The sequence below is a fragment of the Hyla sarda genome, chromosome 1 (genome assembly GCF_029499605.1).
Source record: "Hyla sarda isolate aHylSar1 chromosome 1, aHylSar1.hap1, whole genome shotgun sequence".
NCBI classification, from domain to species: Eukaryota; Metazoa; Chordata; class Amphibia; order Anura; family Hylidae; genus Hyla; species Hyla sarda.
In genome coordinates, this window is record NC_079189.1 from 572,734,657 (window position 1) to 572,755,753 (window position 21,097).

The following is a 21,097-nucleotide window of genomic DNA, read 5'->3' on the forward strand; positions in this document are numbered from 1 at the left end:
TCAGACAATTCATTGAATCAGACAGATGGGCAGAAACTAAATTCTAATAATGGGATTGATAGCCATACATGTCCCTCAATGTAAAACATACACACTCCATGACCGTATAATCCCACCCATCTCCCACCCATCACTCCCATTATTAAATTTAAGTTTACTCCCATTTGACTGGTTCCCTTAGTTGTCAGACAAATTATAAACTCTCACATCTCCAGAACAAAACGGTGTATCAAGAAACTGTATAAAAATAAAAAAAATAAAAAAAGTTTGTGATCAGGGCACCCTGAGCAATTTAATAACAGCAACATCTCAATTTTTTGTGGTTGGCCACAGGTCCTCTTTAAAGGGGTATTCTACCCCTAGACATCTTATCCTCTACCAAAAGGGCCCGGCACCCTGGCGTTCCGAACATTTATGTTTCGGCCTGGCGTGGTCGTGCCATCACGCCCCCTCCATTCATGTCTATGGGAGGGGGCATGAGGGCCTCACCTTCTCCCATAGACATGAATGGAGGAAGTGCGACACCATGACTATGGCAGCCCAAAACCAGTGTTCTGAATAAAAAGGTGCCTGGCCAGAGATCATGGGGGGTCCCAGCGGCTGGACTCCCGTTTAGACATCTTATCCCCTATCCTTTAGATAGGGGATAAGATGTCTAGTGGCAGAGTATCCCTTAAGAGGGTTTCAACCAGTTGGCTCCTTGGTTGATCCTTAGGTTGGCACAGGATGCTGGGAGCATCTTGGTTTCTTTAAATTTTGGTGAGGGTTGACATTGATCTCAGAACTTTGTAGGTGTCTTCTGGGCTTGATTCAGGCTTAATATCTTATGGGCTCAAATATCAACATTTTGAAAGTTTTGTTGGAGGATCACTTTAAACTGCAGAATCTATAGGAACTTTATGAGAACATTGGGCTTGTCACATAGCCCAGAGGCCCATAATGTTAGTGGACAGCCGTGACATGGTACTGCAGATGTGACCAAATGTGGTCCCACTGTATTTCATTAACAGCTCGGTACATGAAAGCACAGCAGCTTCTACAGATCTGTGGGAGGCAGCATGCACGAATACAATGTAATAAAGACTGTAGAAACCATAAAGAGAGTTAACACAGGCATACGGTATGCTAATAGATCGCAACGTTCGATAGGCAGAGAAAGCTTCACATGACAGAGTGAAAAGAGCTATAGAAAACATCCATAACTTGGTCCCCAGAATATATACCAGTCATAACATATTGTAAAGCCTTCACTTCTCACTCATGACCCTGTTGCTTGGTTCACAAGGTGTCCTTCTGTGGAGAACCTTCGATAGGGACTAAGCCTACACACCAGAAACATCCCACTAGACCGGCCATATGGAAACACTCTGACAGTCATCTATCTGCACATCACAATTTGGCCGTTGTCAAAAGTCAATCAGATCCTTACTTTCCTTTATAATAATCCAGAGCTGCACTCACAGGCCTGTTGGTCTTAGCTATACTCCTACAATGCAGGGGGGGCAGCAAGTTATTCAGTCATCATGTTAAAGTAAATTGCCTGGTATAAAGATAAAAATATACACTTTCCATAATGTAAATCACCAAAGCAAGTTCTCTACAGACAATGGATAAGGAGGGAATGCTGGACAATTTTAGTTCTCAAGCCTACAAAATGGAGCTCTAGAGTATGCTACAGTCTATACAGGATAAGTAATGTATGTACACAGTGACCCTACCAGCAGAATAGTGAGTACAGCTCTGGGGTACATACAGGATATAACTCAGGATCAGTACAGGATAAGTAATATAATTTATGTACACAGTAACCTCACCAGCAGAATAGTGAGTGCAGCTCTGGAGTATAATACAGGATATAACTCAGGATCATAACAGGATAAGTAATGTAATGTATGTACACAGTGACCCCACCAGCAGAATAGTGAGTACAGCTCTGGAGTATAATACAGGATATAGCTCAGGATCAGTACAGGATAAGTAATGTAATGTATGTACACAATGACCTCACCAGCAGAATAGTGAGTACAGCTCTGGAGTATAATACAGGATATAGCTCAGGATCAGTACAGGATAAGTAATAAAATGTATGTACACAGTGACCCTACCAGCAGAATAGTGAGTGCAGCTCTGGAGTATAATACAGGCTATAACTCAGGATCGGTACAGGATAAGTAATGTAATATATGTACACAGTGACCTCACCAGCAGAATAGTGAGTGCAGCTCTGGAGTATAATACAGGATATAACTCAGGATCAGTACAGGATAAGTAATGTAATGTATGTATACAGTGACCTCACCAGCAGAATAGTGAGTACAGCTCTGGAGTATAATACAGAATATAACTCAGGATCAGTACAGGATAAGTAATGTAATGTATGTACACAGTGACCTCACCAGCAGAATAGAGAGTACAGGTCTGGAGTATAATACAGGATATAACTCAGGATCAGTACAGGATAAGTAATGTAATGTATGTACACAGTGACTCCACCAGCAGAATAGTGAGTACAGCTCTGGAGTATAATACAGGATATAACTCAGGATCAGTACAGGATAAGTAATATAATGTATGTACACAGTGACCCCACCAGCAGAATAGTGAGTACAGCTCTGGAGTATAATACAGGATATAACTCAGGATCAGTACAGGATAAGTAATGTAATGTATGTACACAGTGACTCCACCAGCAGAATAGTGAGTACAGCTCTGGAGTATAATACAGGATATAACTCAGGATCAGTACAGGATAAGTAATATAATGTATGTACACAGTGACCCCACCAGCAGAATAGTGAGTACAGCTCTGGAGTATAATACAGGATATAACTCAGGATCAGCACAGGATAAGTAATATAATGAGGGACTCCTATAATCCTATATATATATATATATATATATATATATATATATATATATATATATATAAACTGTACCTGTTTAGAAGCTGGACATACACTTTAGGAGAGTTTCACATGGGTGCATTACCTAACCATTCTCTCATCCACATTAAGTCCTGTCCATCTGTTAGTTCAGGTCATCAGACCTATGGTCAGGTCATATTTGGATGCAAGAACACACATGTAACACGTTTGTGTGAATCTGGCCTTAAGTATACGTATAGTACACCTACTAACCCAAAGGAAGGGATCAGCACTGGATGACCTCAGGTCCTGTGCAACAGTATCCAATAGCTAGCCACCGCTATACTCCAAATACTCTCCACCAAAAGATACAGCACCAGGGACAAGGTCCGGTATAATGCAGGCTTTGGTCTTTATTGTGTACAGGAACACACGTGTGTGCGTGCGTGTGTGTGTATGTGTGTTCCTGTACACAATAAAGACCAAAGCCTGCATTATACCTTGTCCCTGGTGCTGTATCTTTTAGTGGAGAGTACACATACTATATATGATGCAGATTTAATGCTGCTGGCAGCTATTTATTTACATTCGTTACACAGCCTCAAATCCACATATACAGTAGGTATGAACATACCCTAGATATAGTAAGAATCCTCCTACAGCATGCATCCTCTCTTATTCATACTGTTTTCAGGATATGCTTGCTACACAGGGTAATGTTGGGACAATAAGGAAATACATGTCCGGTATCCGCTCCATTACCGAATGATAATAGCCGACATGTTAAAAATTGCCATGCACCCACGTGACAGGTACAGCGGAGCATGCAGCATGCAGATAGCGAGCAGAGATTAATAACCTGGAGGCATAGGATCGGAGTATATGAGAGCAAGTTAGAGACAACAGCTCCTCTCCATTATCACTCAGACTGGTGAAGCAATGCTGCAGCGTGGAGCAGTGAGAGGGAGGAAAATACATTTTGTCCAGGACATATAAGTATCTCCGCAAGTGGCAGCAGGCAGAACTGAAAGACAAGGGGGAATGAGAGAGAGGAAGGGGAGGGAGGGAGGGGAAAAAAGGGAAATTTTCCTTTGAGAAATCTGATCATGTTATTTTTAACAATGAAAGAGGTTCTTGTGTCTGAAACCCTCAGATGGTGGTAACTGGCACAGGCAGAACATTAAAGCAGCATTATATATGAGAGCAGGAGACATTATTCAATTCAACGCTTTGAGAATGAGCATGCAGCCCCATGCAAATCCATCAACAGTTCCATGTCAGGATCTACCTGCAAAAATGATGACAGGCCAGGCAAATGTCTGCAATGGCTCCCCTATTCATAGGGGGAAGAGTAAACTCTACAAGGGAATTTAAGGCTGCATTCACACCACGTTTTTGCAATACAGTTCCCGTATCAGGTTTTTTATGAAAAACTGATTCCTCAAAACTGGACAAAACTGTATCAAAATATGTGTACAAATTTTAACCCGTATACGGTTTGAAAAATGATGTCCGGTTGCATCCGTGTCTTAAAGGGGTCCTCCCATCGAAAAGTTTTTTTTTTTTTAAATCAATTGGTGCCAGAAAGTTAAACAGATTTGTAAATTATTTCTATTAAAAAATCTTAATCCTTCCAGTACCTTTTAGGGGCTATATACTACAGAGGAAATGCTTTACTTTTTAGATTTCTCTGATGTCATGACCACAGTGCTCTCTGCTGACCTCTGCTGTCCATTTTAGGAACTGTCCAGAGCAGAAGAAAATCCCCATAGCAAACATATGCTGCTATGGACAGTTCCTAAAATGGACAGCAGAGGTCAGCAGAGAGCACTGTGGTCATAACAGAGAAAACTAAAAAGTAAAGCATTTCCTCTGTAGTATATAGCCCCTAAAAAGTACTGGTAGGATTAAGTAATTTACAAATCTGTTTAACTTTCTGGCACCAGTTGATTAAAAAAAAAAAAAAAGTTTTCCACGGGAGTACCCCTTAAAAAAAAAAAACGCATACGTTTTTAACCTTTCACTCCATTATAAATAAAGTTTCACTCGTTTGATTGAAATTCCAAGAAAAAAAAAAACTGTGCAAAGTCAAAAACAGTATGGTGAAAACCGGATGGAACTGTACGCACATACGGTTCTCATTGACTGCCATGTTAAGAAAAAACAAAAAAAACATATAAGGTGTAATACGGTTTTTCACCTGGGCCAAAAACCGTGGTAGGCTACGGTTTTGGGTACGGGAAAAAAAATGGACAGAACCGTACAAGACCCAAAACAGATGCAACCGGATGCATCGTTAGGCATACGGTTTTCAATGGAGAGTCAATGCATACGGTTTTCAATACGGTTCCGTACGATTTTCACATTGAAAACGTATACGGGAAGTGTATTTCAAAAACGTGGCGCGAATGCACCCTAAGGCTATGTTCACACGGCAGAATGTCTGAATTCTGCATGAATTTATAGCCAATATACTTCAAGGGGATTCCGCTGTCCCAATCACACAGCAGAATTTCTGCTACAGGAATTCCACTGAAGTAAATAGGCCACAAATTCATACAGAATTCCATGCAGAAATTCTGGCGTGTGAACATAGCCTGGGAGTTAATAGGGCAGTGTTTTCCAACCAGGGTGCCTCCAGCTGTTGCAAAACTACAACTCCCAGCATGCCCAGACAGCCTTCGGCTGTCTGGGCATGCTGGGAGTTGTAGTTTTGCAACAGCTGGAGGCACCCTGGTTGGGAAACAATGTTATAGGGAATGGTGTCTTCTATTTATTTCCTAAAACACTGTCACTGTAGTCAATGAGCTGTGTCTGGAGAACAGCAGTACAGCTCCGTGTAAGTCAGTGTTCCCCAACCTGTGGCTTTCCAGCTGCAAATCTACAACTCCCATCGTGCCCAGACAGCCAAATGCGGTCTCTGGAATCGGTGAGGATTGGTATCTGAAGGTAAGTGGGATACACCACTCCATTATGAAATGGAATATTTATTTAAAGGGAACCAAGCAGTAGATTTTACCATTCAGAACACTTGGCAACGAGTTATATAGTATATGGTAGGGATCGACCGATTATCGGTTTGGCTGATATTATCGGACGATATTCACGATTTTGGACATTATGGGTATCGGCAATTACCTTGCCGATATGCCGATAATGCCCCGCCCCCCCCTCGCCTCCCCGGCCAGAGACCACCGCCGCTACCCCATTGCCTCCCCCATCCCCGGTTTTATAATTACCTGTTCCCGGGGACCAGGTCCGATCTAGTTCTGGCTCCTGCGGCGTCCTGCGCGCTGCGCAATGATGAGTGACGTCCTCAACGCGATGTCACCATCAGTGCGCACAGTGACAGCTCAGGAGCCAGAAGTAGAGCGGACCCCGGGAATAGGTAATTATAAAACCGGGGATGGGGGAGGCAATGGGGCAGCGGCGTTGGTGGTTGGACTAGGGAGGACCCCAGGACAGGCAGGGGGAGAGAAGCGGGCGGCGGAGGTAGTCTCTGCCTGTTTAAATCATTGATCTGCAGCGGCTTCTGCGGGGCCGGGCGGGGGGAAATAGCTGATCACTATACCGGAATATGGGTATAAGTTATCGGTAGAGATGAGCGAACTTACAGTAAATTCGATTAGTCACGAACTTCTCCGCTCGGCAGTTGATGACTTTTCCTGCATAAATTAGTTCAGCTTTCCGGTGCTCCGGTGGGCTGGAAAAGGTGGATACAGTCCTAGGAGACTCTTTCCTAGGACTGTATCCACCTTTTCCAGCCCACCGGAGCACCTGAAGGCTGAACTAATTTACGCAGGAAAAGTCATCAACTGCTGAGCCGAGAAGTTCGTGACGAATCGAATTTACTGTAAGTTCGCTCATCTCTAGTTATCGGCTATCGGCCTGAAAGGTCACAGAATATTGGTATCGGCCCTAAAAAAAAAAATCGATATCGGTCGATCCCTAGTATATGGTAACATTTTTATTCTCACCATCCCCGGGGGACTTTTCTGCCCACAGGAATGGTGAGAATATGAAGTTTTTAAGTCTCCCCCGCCTTCCCCAAAGTAGTCCCCTGGGCAGGGAGCTATACTAACCAAGTCCTGTCGCTCCAGCCGTAGTGCAGAGTGATGACGAGCTTTCAATCAAGCCAATGGGGCGTCACTATGGCCAGAGCGACAGGACTAGATAAGTATAGCTCCCCTCCTAGGGGACTACATATGGGGAAGCAGGGATAACTTCCTATCCTCACATCCCTGTGGACAGGGACATGTCCTGGGGATGGTAAGGATGAAAGATTTTACCATATATAACAAGGTGCCAAGCATTATACATGGTAAAATTTAGTGCTTGGTTCCTTTTTAGGCTGTGGCTATATCGTTACTTTTCCTATGCAATGGCAATTGAGACCGTAGGGGGGAGGGATTTAATAAGGATGGTGTAGATTAAATTCATTAAATGGTTGCATGGTATGTGATAAATATGGTGCTAGTACACATTTCTTTTATAAATGACATCTCAGTACTCCACTTTATAATAGGATTCCTCCTCTGCAAATTTTTCTGTGACTTTTTAATTAAGAAAATTGAGAGAAGTTGATGCCAATGCATTTCGACCAATAGGGGGCCTTAGTTAGGACAATAAATCACTTCAGAACACTACTTTGTATGATTCCTCTTCTGCGACTTTTCTTCAACTTTTTATCATGTAGCACAAAATGTGAAACTTTTTACAAATGTTCTCCACAGCCAGTTTTGTAAGCCAGGTGAGGGCTGGTGTAGATTTGAGACAAATTGTTCGACGCACATGCTAAGCTCATGACCAATAGAAAAAGTTAACCACACTATGACACAGTTACACAATTTTTCGAAAAATCATCTAAAGCAAAAGTCGCAATGGAAAGTCTCTAAACAGCAACTGAGACACAAAATGTGAGAAATTAACACAAAAATAGGGTAAAACCCAATGGTTCCTTCCCTCCAATGTATTGTAGGATATAAGCTGTGTTCTCACACTGCAGATTAATTGCATCTTTGTGCCAATAAACATACAGGTTATGACTGAGTCAATTAGAATAGACTGTGTATTGTCTGAAACCCAACCAATCTAATGGCTGTAATATATGGGGCGATTGTCTGAATTACCCAACCAATCTAATGGCTGTAATATATGGGGCGATTGTCTGAATTACCCAACCAATCTAATGGCTGTAATATATGGGGCAATTGTTGATTAAAGGGTACCTCTCATCAATTAAACTTTTGATATATTTTAGATTAATGAATGTTGAATAACTTTCCAATAGCATGTTAATGAAAAATATGCTTCTTTCTATTGTATTTTTCCCGATCAGTCCTGTCAGCAAGCATTTCTGACTCATGCTGGAGTCCTAAACACTCAGAGCTGCCAGCCTGCTTTGTTCACAGCCAAACAGGCTGTGAACAAAGCAGGCTGGCAGCTCTGAGTGTTCTCCTTTGTGAACAAAGCAGACTGGCAGCTCGTAGTGTTTAGGACTCCAGCATGAGTCTGAAATGCTTGCTGCCCGGACTGGTAGGGAGACCCCTAGTGGTCAATTCTTCAAAGTGGAAAATTAAATAGAAAGAAGCATATTTTTTAATAACATGCAATTGTAAAGTTATTCTGCCAACATTAATCTATAATATATCAAAAGTATATCAAAAGTTTTTTGATGAGAGGTACCATTTTAAACAGGCTGATATTGTCCTGTGCAATACCTCATTCGTCAGCTTATCGCAGTGGTCTCCGAACTGTGGACCTCCCAGCATACTCGTAGTTAGAGTTTTGCACCATCTGGAGGTTCACAGTTTGGAGACCACTGGCTTATTGGGTGGTTTTTACAGGTCAATAAAATCTTCGGTCGTTCGCCGCGCATCTCATCGTGTAATAGTTGACAAAGCTGGATCGTTCACGCAACCTCTACCCGCTCAGCGCTCAAGCCACATAAGGCTGTAGTTCTATGTTGTGGCAATACCGCTGTAAATTACTGCATACGTTTTTGCCATATTTTACCACAAAAGACCAAAATCACAGTAAAAATCCATAATGTTGTCAACCATTTGCGGCAAAAATGTATTCAGCAATTAGTTGCCGTACTGGTAGTTGGCTGCAAAACTACAAATCCCAGCATGCTCGGACAGCCGTTGGCAGTTTGGAGACCTCTGCTATAAACCATCAAGCTGCGTAATAGGGTCCAAATTTTTGCTTTCAGGGCATGCTGGGAGTTGTAGTTTTACAACAGATAGAGGTGGGGAAACACTGGTCTGTACAGAACACGGGCTGCTGTATGACATTTCTCACACTGCACCACAGTAGTTTGGGCTGCAATGAGCCTTGTTTAGAGTGGATTACACAACTACACATTTGCAGCAATTTACAGTACAGTACATAATGATTCAGTATTGTAAACTCCATCCAAATGCAGGGGAGGTGCTAACACCAGAGCATGTAGTGCTTGCTGCAGGCTCATTCTTGTGCAAAGAAAATCTGCAGTGTCTGAATTTTAACCCACCTTTATAGGTCTGCATAGTCATATACCCAAAACGCTAGTAGAGTTGCTTGCAAACATTGTTGGGTTTATAAAATCTCTACGCATTAGGGTTTTGCTTTTACATTCCGTCATTTTGATTTACTAACATCCTGCTTGGTTGGCTTTTGATGTGCGCCTCTATGCGTTAAGTTGCGCCATTACGGAACAATTTGTGCCACATTGCTCAAAATACGTCATTATTTATTCTGGACTTTTCATTTACTTTGAGGCTTTTTGAGCTGTTTTCTGGGCCTCAGTGCAAAAAGAAGAAACATCTTGACTTAAACACATGATAAATCTGTTAGGAAACTAAGAACATGTTTTTTTTTTAAAAGTGTTGGCGTTGTGTAAAGTATATCTGGGTCACTGTTTTGCAAACAATTACATATTCTTTATATTTTATAGAACAGAACAGCGCACAATTCGAAGGTCCATTACTAAAACAAGATCAAATCCAATATGGAAAATATCAATATACTGGAACAGGAAATATCTGTCCAGAAAGTATTGAATTTAACCTCACAGCACAAAAAACCCGGAAATGGTCCTGGTCACTGGTTAAGTGCCAGGAAACTAGAACAGAAAAGGGTTAACCCCGAGGTATCACCAGCATAAAAAGTGCTGAGCGCTATGTGGCGGTGATGGGCAGAGCAGTCAGCAGAGCCGGGTCTGGCAGGGATACTCCAGGGAACGGGTCAATGTGGTTTGGATGAGTCCCATACTAAACAGCTAGTCATGGAGAGTCACATTTCAGATGAAAAAAGCAAAGAAGAACTTAGTAACCTCGGAAGTCTTAAATAATCTGCATATTCTTTCCATGAAGTTCATCTGTAACCAGCACCACAAGCAAAATCAATTCTGCTGTATTGTATACATGTAATGTGCTGGGCTCGGAGGGATGAACCAACACCTATCTGACACATAGCAGCCAGAGATAACTGGTGAGAATGTACAATGTGATGTCCACCGGCCCATAATGTGATAGAGAAAGGAGAGCAAGGAAACGACCGAGAGGAAAGGATAGAGAGAGCGAGAGGAAAGGATAGAGAGCGAGAGGAAAGGAGAGAGAGAGAGAGGAAAGGAGAGAGAGAGAGAGGAAAGGAGAGAGAGAGAGAGCGAGAGGAAAGGAGAGAGAGCGAGAGGAAAGGAGAGAGAGCGAGAGGAAAGGAGAGAGAGAGAGAGAGAGAGCGAGAGGAAAGGAGAGAGAGAGAGAGAGAGCGAGAGGAAAGGAGAGAGAGAGAGAGAGAGCGAGAGGAAAGGAGAGAGAGAGAGAGAGAGCGAGAGGAAAGGAGAGAGAGAGCGAGAGGAAAGGAGAGAGAGAGCGAGAGGAAAGGAGAGAGAGAGAGAGAGAGCGAGAGGAAAGGAGAGAGAGAGAGAGAGAGCGAGAGGAAAGGAGAGAGAGAGAGAGAGAGCGAGAGGAAAGGAGAGAGAGAGAGAGAGAGAGCGAGAGGAAAGGAGAGAGAGAGAGCGAGAGGAAAGGAGAGAGAGAGAGCGAGAGGAAAGGAGAGAGAGAGAGCGAGAGGAAAGGAGAGAGAGAGAGCGAGAGGAAAGGAGAGAGAGAGAGCGAGAGGAAAGGAGAGAGAGAGCGAGAGGAAAGGAGAGAGAGAGCGAGAGGAAAGGATAGAGAGAGCGAGAAGAAAGGATAGAGAGAGCGAGAAGAAAGGATAGAGAGAGCGAGAGGAAAGGATAGAGAGAGCGAGAGGAAAGGATAGAGAGAGCGAGAGGAAAGGAGAGACAGAGCGAGAGGAAAGGATAGAGAGAGCGAGAGGAAAGGATAGAGAGAGCGAGAGGAAAGGATAGAGAGAGCGAGAGGAAAGGAGAGACAGAGCGAGAAGAAAGGATAGAGAGAGCGAGAGGAAAGGATAGAGAGAGCGAGAGGAAAGGATAGAGAGAGCGAGAGGAAAGGATAGAGAGAGCGAGAGGAAACGAGAGACAGAGCGAGAGGAAAGGATAGAGAGCGAGAGGAAAGGATAGAGAGAGCGAGAGGAAAGGATAGAGAGAGCGAGAGGAAAGGATAGAGAGAGCGAGAGGAAACGAGAGACAGAGCGAGAGGAAAGGATAGAGAGAGCGAGAGGAAAGGATAGAGAGAGCGAGAGGAAAGGATAGAGAGAGCGAGAGGAAAGGAGAGACAGAGCGAGAGGAAAGGATAGAGAGAGCGAGAGGAAAGGATAGAGAGAGCGAGAGGAAAGGAGAAACAGAGCGAGAGCAAAGGATAGAGACCGAGAGGAAAGGAGAGAGAGAGCGAGAGGAAAGAATAGAGACAGAGCATACTGTAGTTTTGCAACACCTGGAGGCACCCTGGTTGGGAAACACTGCTCTAGGCAATGGGATCTCAAATACTACAGAAATATTTTTTCAACAGATTTTGAGCAATAAAAATAAATCATTAAAGGGGTACTCCGGTGGAAAACTTTTTTTTTTTTTATCAACTGGTGTGAGAAAGTTAAACAGATCTGCAAATTACTTAAATAAAAATAACTTTAATTAATTAATTAATAAAAATCTTAATCCTTCAAGAACTTATTAGCTCCTGAATGCTACAGAGGAAATTATTTTCTTTTTGGAACACAGTGCTCTCTGCTGACATCATGACCCCAGTGCTCTCTGCTGACACCTCTGTCCATTTTAAGAACTGTCCAGAGCAGGAGAAAATCCCCATAGCAAACATATGCTGCTCTGGACAGTTCCTAAAAGGGACAGAGATGTCAGCAGAGAGCACTGTGCTCGTGATGTCAGCAGAGAGCTCTGTGTTCCAAAAAGAAAAGAATTTCCTCTGTAGTATTCAGCAGCTAATAAGTACTGGAAGGAGTAAGATTTTTTAATAGAAGTAATTTACAAATCTGTTTAACTTTCTGGAACCAGTTGATTAAAAAAAATGTAATAAAGTTTTCCACCAGAGTACCCCTTTAAGGGTGGAATTGCCACATAAGGCTTCGGTCAGTCTTGCCTAAGAGTCAAATAAAGATGGTCACAACAAGCAAAGACTTAGTGAAGGCCTATGACAGAATTTCTTGTTTAAAGGTTGGAGCAGTGGGGGTTAATAAAATAATACTGGCTAAAATAATGATAGGGAAGCTCTAGAACATTTTTAAGAAGTGGGAAGTGGTAAACAGACCACCTTCACCCGGTAGAGTAAGGGTTTCTAAACTATGTCTTAGCAGCTGGCAGTAAGGTGGTTTGGGGCAGCACATATTGAGGTGGTTGGGTCTTATTGTCTTCAAAGGAAGCCCTTGCAGTGATGATTTTGTTTCTTCTAAATGTAGAATTGGGGAACTAGTTCTTATGGAATCAGTGGTTGCAGTACCCCAGTTTGGACCAGTGAAACTGGCGACCCTCCTTGCGGATACCACCTAAGTAAGGGCTTCCTAAAATTTCCTTAGTGTACTGTCGCCATTCCATTTTCTTCATTGCCCATGTCTTCTGAGGCAGAATGCGTAGTATGGTTACATCAGGTGTTGGGTAAAACTCTTCTATAATACCCACACCGCAAGCTATAGATGGCCGACAATGTACAGAGGATTAAGCTCATACATGGAACAATGCTGTGGCTCCTAATGTGAGCAGTCAGACAATGGACACTACGGTAGCTCAACAGACAGACTTGACATGACATGACCATTTCATTACACCAGTATTCCTCCAGCGAGTTGGAGTTTTACATGAGCTCGAGACACTCTGGTTGGGGAATACTGCATTACATAGATAGCCCATTCATTTTAATTAAGAAATGTGATGCTTAATTTCCCCTGTGGTGGCGCTGCAGGCTCTGTGGTGTACTACTACAATGTTTCCCTATTGTCTAGGCAGCATACAAAATCCATAGTAGTTTATGGGTCTGTACTAATGTATATAGTTTAAATAAATAAAAAATAAATATAAAAAAAAAAAATCGAAAAAAAAAAAACTTATAAAAATAATAATTTTATATATATATATATATATATATATATATATATATATATATATATATATATATATATTACCCTATTTTCCGGCATATAAGACAACCCCAAATTGTTACAGTTAAAATATAGAGTTTGGGATATACTCGCTGTATAAGACTACTGCTCTACCGCGATACGGTACCTTACCATTGTTCCCCCACACTAGGTTGTCAGCATAGTTCCCCCCCCCCCCCCCACATTAGGTTGTCCGCATAGTTCCCCCCACATTAGGTTGGCAGTATAGTTCCCCCCACATTAGATTGGCATTGAGCTCGAGACACTCTGGTTGGGGAATACTGCATTACATAGATAGCCTATTCATTTTAATTAAGAAATGTGATGCTTAATTTCCCCTGTGGTGGCGCTGCAGGCTCTGTGGTGTACTACTACAATGTTTCCCTATTGTCTAGGCAGCATACAAAATCCATAGTAGTTTATGGGTCTGTACTAATGTATATAGTTTAAATAAATAAAAAATAAATATAAAAAAAAAAATCGAAAAAAAAAAAACTTATAAAAATAATAATTTTATATATATATATATATATATATATATATATATATATATATATATATTACCCTATTTTCCGGCATATAAGACAACCCCAAATTGTTACAGTTAAAATATAGAGTTTGGGATATACTCGCTGTATAAGACTACTGCTCTACCGCGATACGGTACCTTACCATTGTTCCCCCACACTAGGTTGTCAGCATAGTTCCCCCCCCCCCCCCCACATTAGGTTGTCCGCATAGTTCCCCCCACATTAGGTTGGCAGTATAGTTCCCCCCACATTAGATTGGCATTGAGCTCGAGACACTCTGGTTGGGGAATACTGCATTACATAGATAGCCTATTCATTTTAATTAAGAACTGTGTAATGCTTAATTTCCCCTGTGGTGGCGCTGCAGGCTCTGTGGTGTACTACTACCATGTTTCCCTATTGTCTAGGCAGCATACAAAATCCATAGTAGTTTATGGGTCTGTACTAATGTAGTCTGTATATAGTTTAATAGTTTAAATAATAAGTCTAAATAAAAAAATAAATAAAAAAATAATAAAAAAATTTAATAAAAAAATAATTTTATATATATATATATATATATATATATATAGACAAAGAATACATCAGCCAGCACTTTAGTTGATACCAAACTATTATATGGATCTGGCCTGCAGGTGCACGCTACTAGGCTAGACCCTGCCATGCTTACTGAATTGTTCACACAGAGGCATATTCACAGTGTAGGGTCTGTCCCAAGGAGGCCACCTTATAGCTAGCGGTGGGACGGTCCAAGCTATTTGACCGCCGACGGAGACAAATTTGCGAGCTAAGTGCCTCACTATTTCATAGTTTCACATTTGCATCTATTACACCATAGCTGTATAGCTCTCCATGTTTTAACTGCATATTCATGTTTCACCTATATCCTTGTGCTGGCAGTGTGCTTCTGCATTCTTCTGTTGCTGTATGTGTATTATATACACACACACACATAGTATTTATATATCTATATGTATATCTATAATAAAAAATAAAATAATATGTAACCCTCCCTATGCCATAGCTGTTATTTAAAGGGACACTCCTGGTGAATTATAGCTGGAAGAATATCACAGCCGTAGAGTAGAACTTAAAGGGGTACTCCGGCCCTAATACCGTATTTTCCGGCGTATAAGATGACTGGGCATATAAGACAACCCCCAATTTTTACAGTTAATACATAGAGTTTGGGATATACTCGACTGTATAAGACTACCCCTCTACTGCGATATGGTACCTTACCATTGTTCCCCCACACTAGGTTGTCAGCATAGCCCCCCCCCCCCCCCCCCACATTAGGTTGTCAGCATAGTTCCCCCCCACCCCCACATTAGGTAGGCAGTATAGTCCCCCCACATTAGATTGGCAGTATAGTTCCCCCACATTAGGTTGTCAGCATAGTTTCCCCACATTAGATTGGCAGCATAGTTCCCCCACATTAGATTGGCAGCATATTTTCCCCACATTAGATTGGCAGCATAGTTTCCCCACATTAGATTGGCAGCATAGTTTCCCCACATTAGGTTGGCAGTATAGCTCCCCCACATTAGGTTGGAGTTCCCCCACATTAGGTTGGCAGTATAGTTCCCCCACATTAGGTTGTCAGCATAGTTTCCCCCACATTAGGTTGGCAGTATAGCTCCCCCCACATTAGGTTGGCAGTATAGCTCCCCCCACATTAGGTTGTAGTTCCCCTACATTAGGTTGGCAGTATAGTTCCCCCACATTAGGTTGGCAGTATAGTTCCCCCACATTAGGTTGTCAGCATAGTTTCCCCCACATTAGGTTGGCAGTATAGCTCCCCCCACATTAGGTTGTAGTTCCCCCACATTAGTTTGGCAGTACAGTTCCCCCACAATAGGTTGTCAGCATAGTCTCTCCCCCCCACCACATTAGGTGCAGTATAGTTCCCCCCACAGACAGACAGCCTTCAGCCATATACAGTGTATGGCTGGAGGCTGCATGTCTGTGTACTGCCCCACTTCAGTGCTCCTACCACCGATCCTCCGGTCTGGGGTCACGAGGTCCCGGGACCAGAGGAGCGGTGGTCGGAGCACCGAAGATGACCTGCTGGTAACTCACTATGCCCGCGCGGCCTCACTGCTCTGCTCTTGCTATGGGCGCACGCACGGGACGTCAGTGATGTCCCTTCGTGCGCTACCTCCTGGTGGCCGCTGCATTTTTAAAGTTAACGCAGGGCTGCAGAAAGGTAACGGGGACATCCTTGTGTCCCGAAAAGATCTGTGACGAGGGAAGGTAATCTCGGCCGGGACGCCCGGGGTATGGATAAATCATACCCGTGCGTCCCGGCCAACGGCAGCACCCGGTGTATAAGATGACCCCCGAATTTTGAGAACATTTTACAGGGTTAAAAAGTCGTCTTATATGCCGGAAAATTCGGTACCTCTTATTCCCTTATCCAAAGGATAGGGGATAAGATAAATGATTGCGAGGGTCCCGCCGCTGGGGCCCCTGCAATCTGTCATTCCGCACCCACCTTTGTGAGCTCTCTGCAGCGCTGGAGTCTCCAAGTGTGAAGCGTGACGACCACAGGGCCGGAGTATCGTGACGTCACGCCCTGCCCCCCGTGTGACGCCCTGCCCCCTCAATGCAAGTCTATGGGAGGTGGCGTGACGTCACAATACTCCGGCCCCGTGGTCGTCACGCTTCACACTCTGAGCCTCCAGCGCTGCAGAGAGCTCACACAGGTGGGTGCGGAATGACAGATTGCAGGGGTCCCCAGTGGCGGGACCCCCACGATCATACATCTTATCCTTTGGATAGGGGATAAGATGTATTAGGGCAGGAGTACCCCTTTAAGCTGCAAGGCTTCAAGCTTTTTTCCACAACTAAAATCTGGCTTAACAAAGGATTCTTTTGGAGATGGCTGAAAACAATGTTCTAAAAGTTTGGAAACTGTTTTGCCAAACCACAAGAATCCTGTCATTGAATATGGTTTATTGGAAAAATATTGAAATTATGGCCACCAACAATGGCATAGGAATTCCCCATGGTGGAGCTGTTCTGTGCTCGGGAACAATGAATGAATCACACCACCGCGGCCTATAATGAGACAATAAATTAGTATAAGGCTTTATAATGAGACAGATCTGCTGAGATGTACAGTCTTACTGAATACCTATACACAAGAAAGCTGTAGCAGACACATGACTTATGCAAAAATATAAAATCTTTATTGGTTAAACATATATAAAAGACAGGGATGTGGCGACTAAAAGCAATGGATGCCTCCAAGGCAAAAGATAGCACTGATACATACCCTAATCCCATATGTATGGGCATATAAACTGCCAGGCCGGCACGCATATATAACAATACCGTGTCAGTAAGTTGTACTACGCACTATAAATAAAGTGCAAATGCAGAAATTGCATATGGCTATAAATAGGCCAACATTAGTGCAGCAAATCAATACAAAAAATACCCACATGTGCGAGCAAAGAAGTGCAGCCAGGAGACGTCCACCCCTACGACCGTGGGGAACCCCTTTAAGATAACTAGGGGGTGCACAAACTATAGTAGCAGATTTTAGAAATGTTAATTAAATGATTTATACAAGCACAGTAAAAAAAAATTTTTAGCTGGCAACAGATAACCCAAGAAAGTCTGATAATCCGGCACTGGACTGCAATATAATGTGGCATTTCATCAGAGCAGAAGACTGATAAGGACCCATTCACACTACGGAATCCCCATCCAGACTGAGGGCAGCAGGCGTGGGCAGAACAAGCCAACGCTAGGACCGCTCGGAAATGCTCCCTCTCCATAGACGGCAATGCACTTCATTCTTTTCCTGAAGTCGGAGAACAGGAGTTTACATGGCGTGACATCTACCGTGTGAATGGTGCAGCAGAATCCTATTGAAAGCAATGGGAGGCTGCTGCTTGGAAAAAAATGTAGTGTGAATGGGCCCTAAGGAAAAAAGAATTAGAAAATTCTGCAGAATAAAAACCAACAATTTTATTAACTTGTCGATTCTTTCTGCGGAATCCACTCAGAAATGCATTGCCCTCTATAGAGACAGCGCATTTCCGAGCGCCCCTAGCGTTGACTGGTGAACCTGCGCCTGCCACGGATGGAACATAACCTCATTAATGCTAAATTAAAGGAGTTTTCACTTTTTTGGGGGGGAAAAGTGACACAATTACAGATAACTACAGGCTGAAGGCATGCTGGAAACTGTAGTTCTACATCGAGAGCCCTGTTTCATCTAAACCTAAGGTGCAGATTTTTTGTGGCAGGAAACAAGGCAAAGAACAGAGCAGCAAAGGGTTACAGCAGCACAGGCCGCAGACAACATGTGACACAATTGAGAAATGTTTTACGAATGTGTCTCACCACTGAATTACCTCCTATTAAACGCTGCAGACAAGTGGGTAGAATCAGTGCTGCCTCCTTCCTGTTTTCTAGTCCTGTAACTGTATCTGCAGTCATTCTCCGAAAAAACCTATGACAGCGCCATTTCCCAAACAGCAACAGAACAAGAAGCATCACCCGCCTCGCATATTCTGAGAATATAAGCGCTCCCATGGGAAAGGGACTTTAAACCTGGCCCCAGATCTTACCTCTAACCCAAGAATGAGTATGAACCCACAATACATTCTATGTGGGCCATTCATTACTTAAAGAAGCACTTCCCATCTCACTCACCATTACTAGTCCTACAGCACTATTGTTTTATTCCAGTGCAGCTGCATCCATGTGTTTTATTACTGTAACATGGTCATGTGATCACCAGTCTGACTAAAAAAATAATAATAAATGTGAGTCAGGGGATGTCAGACCTGGTTTCTCCTGTTATCTCTATGAAATACAGATACATAGTAGTTATACACCTCTCCTCCAGCTCTATCTGTATACTGCTGATACTATATCTATCAAATTATGATATAAAGTAGTTATAAACCTCCCCTCCTGCTCTATCTGTATACTGCTGCTGCTATCTCTATGGGATTAGGATATACAGTGATCATACCCCTCCCCACCAGCTCTATTTGTATACTGCTGCTGCAGTCTCTATGGAATTAGGATAATTAGTAGTTATACAACTCCCACTCAGCTCTATCAGTATACTGCTGCTGCTATCTCTATGGGATCAGGATATATAATAGTAATACACCTCCTCTCCAGATCGATCTGTATACTGCTGCTGTTCTCTCCATAGGCTCAGTATAGCAGTTATACATCTCCCCTATATCTCTTTCTGTATACTGCTGCTCTCTCTATGGCATCAACATACAAAGTAGTTATATACCTCCCCTGAGGCTGTATTCACACATTGTGTTTCTTATTGTTTATTTTGTTATTTTCCCCAAATTGTGGCAAAATGGACATATTGTACTTCAATTGTGCAAATTATGGTAAAATCGTGTAACTTTTACAATATGGGAAAAGCGCTGCAAAAACAGCAAAAACACAGTAAAAATGTGTGTAAAAAAAGCTGTAAAAATGTAATGTGTGAACAGCCTAAAAACGTCAAACCTTCATTCATAAAAACACCTCAATTGTGATTTGCTATGAGGCAAATTCCTTTCGCCTCATAGCAATATTTCTAAGAAAACACATTAAGACTGCACATTGTGAACTGACATCTCCCCCAAAATACAATCGAGGCTCCTACCATCTTCATAGTAGCTGTACCTAACTCCATAGCCTGCATTACCCTGAGGATGTCCTCACACCATGGTTTGTGCATACATTTGGCATGTAGTTTGGGGATATTTAAACTAGGGATCGACCGATTATCGGTATGGCCGATATTATCGGCCGATAATCACGATTTTGGGCATTATCGGTATCGGCAATTACCTTGCCAATAAGCCGATAATGCCCTGCCCCCCACACCGCCCCCCCAAACCCACCGCGTCGCACCCCCCACCGTAGTGCTGGGCGGTATAACGGTATGGATTTTTGCCCATACCGCTATACCAGTCGGGCCCCTCCCCCACCCTCCGAGTCAATAAAAAAATAAACTTACCCGTAATGGGGGTGGTCCGGGCCATCCATCCTTCCTTCCTGTAGTGTCCGGCGCCATTCTGGGTGGAGGGTGCACTGGTACGAGCTGTCCTTCTCCGGGGGTCCTCTTCTCCACTCTGGGCAGGCTCCGGCCTAGTAAGCTGCATAGACGCCGCTACGCCGTGACGTCAGGTGCATCGCTGCGCACGGGCGTCTATGCAGCGTACTAGGCCGGAGTCTGCTCTGAGTGGAGAAGATGACCCCCGGAAAAGAAGGACAGCCTGGACCGGTTCACTCTCCACCCGGAATGGCGCCGGACACTACAGGAAGGAAGGATGGATGGCCCGGACCACCCTGACAGGTAGGGAGAGAAGCGGGTGGCGGCGGTGGCACCGCAAAAGCCACTGCAGTGCATTGATTTAAAGCGCCCGCTTTAAATCAATGACCTGCAGCGGTGTCGAGGGAGTATAAATAGCCAATAACATACCGGAATATCGGTATAGGTTATCGGCTATCGGCCCTAACCTCCACCGATTATCGGTATCGGCCCAAAAAAACAGATATCGGTCGATCCCTAATTTAAACTATATGAGCTGAAGCCATATGTTTTATATAAACAGCAAAAGTAAAAACGGCGCTATATCAGAGCAAAGTGGCAATACCTGACGCAACCCACGGACAGGTGTGGCGCTGTTCCTTGCAAAACGCCCACATATTTTCTATTCCTTGGCAGCTTCTTTGGTTTGCGCTTTTGTTTCATTCATCACTAATTAATGGAACTTAATGTGAATGGTGCTTTGTATATGACCACCACCCATAAAAACTCATGTAATGGCATTGTTAAAAGTGACGTGACTGGTCACGCTCGTGGCAATGTTACCTTTGCCCAGGACTTGGTGTTAGGCCGGGGGGCATAGTAATGAAAAACGATGCCTCCCCCCACAATGGCAAACGCAGCAAGTTCTAACATGACACGCCAGCCCCAGATCAAAGCTGAGTGAATGGCAAAGGTTTGTAGACGTTCCAATTTTCCATGCAGGACTGACTAATTCTTCAGAATAAGCACTCTAAACAACGTGTTTACCCAGGGAGGGGAGCGGTGTCTCCCGGATCATCTCCTCCGCTGGCACAGGATGGCGGAGCACAGCAGACAGACAGTGCCACCTTACGATACACAGGAAGCTGATCAGCTTAGAAGATTTCTGAGGGCACAACTGGGTCATGGGGCGTCTAATG

General features: G+C 43.4%; 1 protein-coding gene across 3 annotated transcripts in view; it reads right to left on the reverse strand.

The window, feature by feature from the left end:
- The window catches only part of DYM (dymeclin), a 382,495-nt gene that overhangs the window by 159,181 nt on the left and 202,217 nt on the right, over nucleotides 1-21,097 (reverse strand). For 2 of the 3 annotated variants that reach the window (XM_056543831.1, XM_056543823.1), the window contains one exon: nucleotides 3,724-3,888. The exons of the other annotated variant lie outside the window; for it this stretch is intronic. In XM_056543831.1, coding sequence (XP_056399806.1) covers nucleotides 3,724-3,888 — 165 coding nt within the window. The remainder of the gene's footprint in view (nucleotides 1-3,723; nucleotides 3,889-21,097) is intronic. 3 annotated transcript variants of the gene reach the window in all.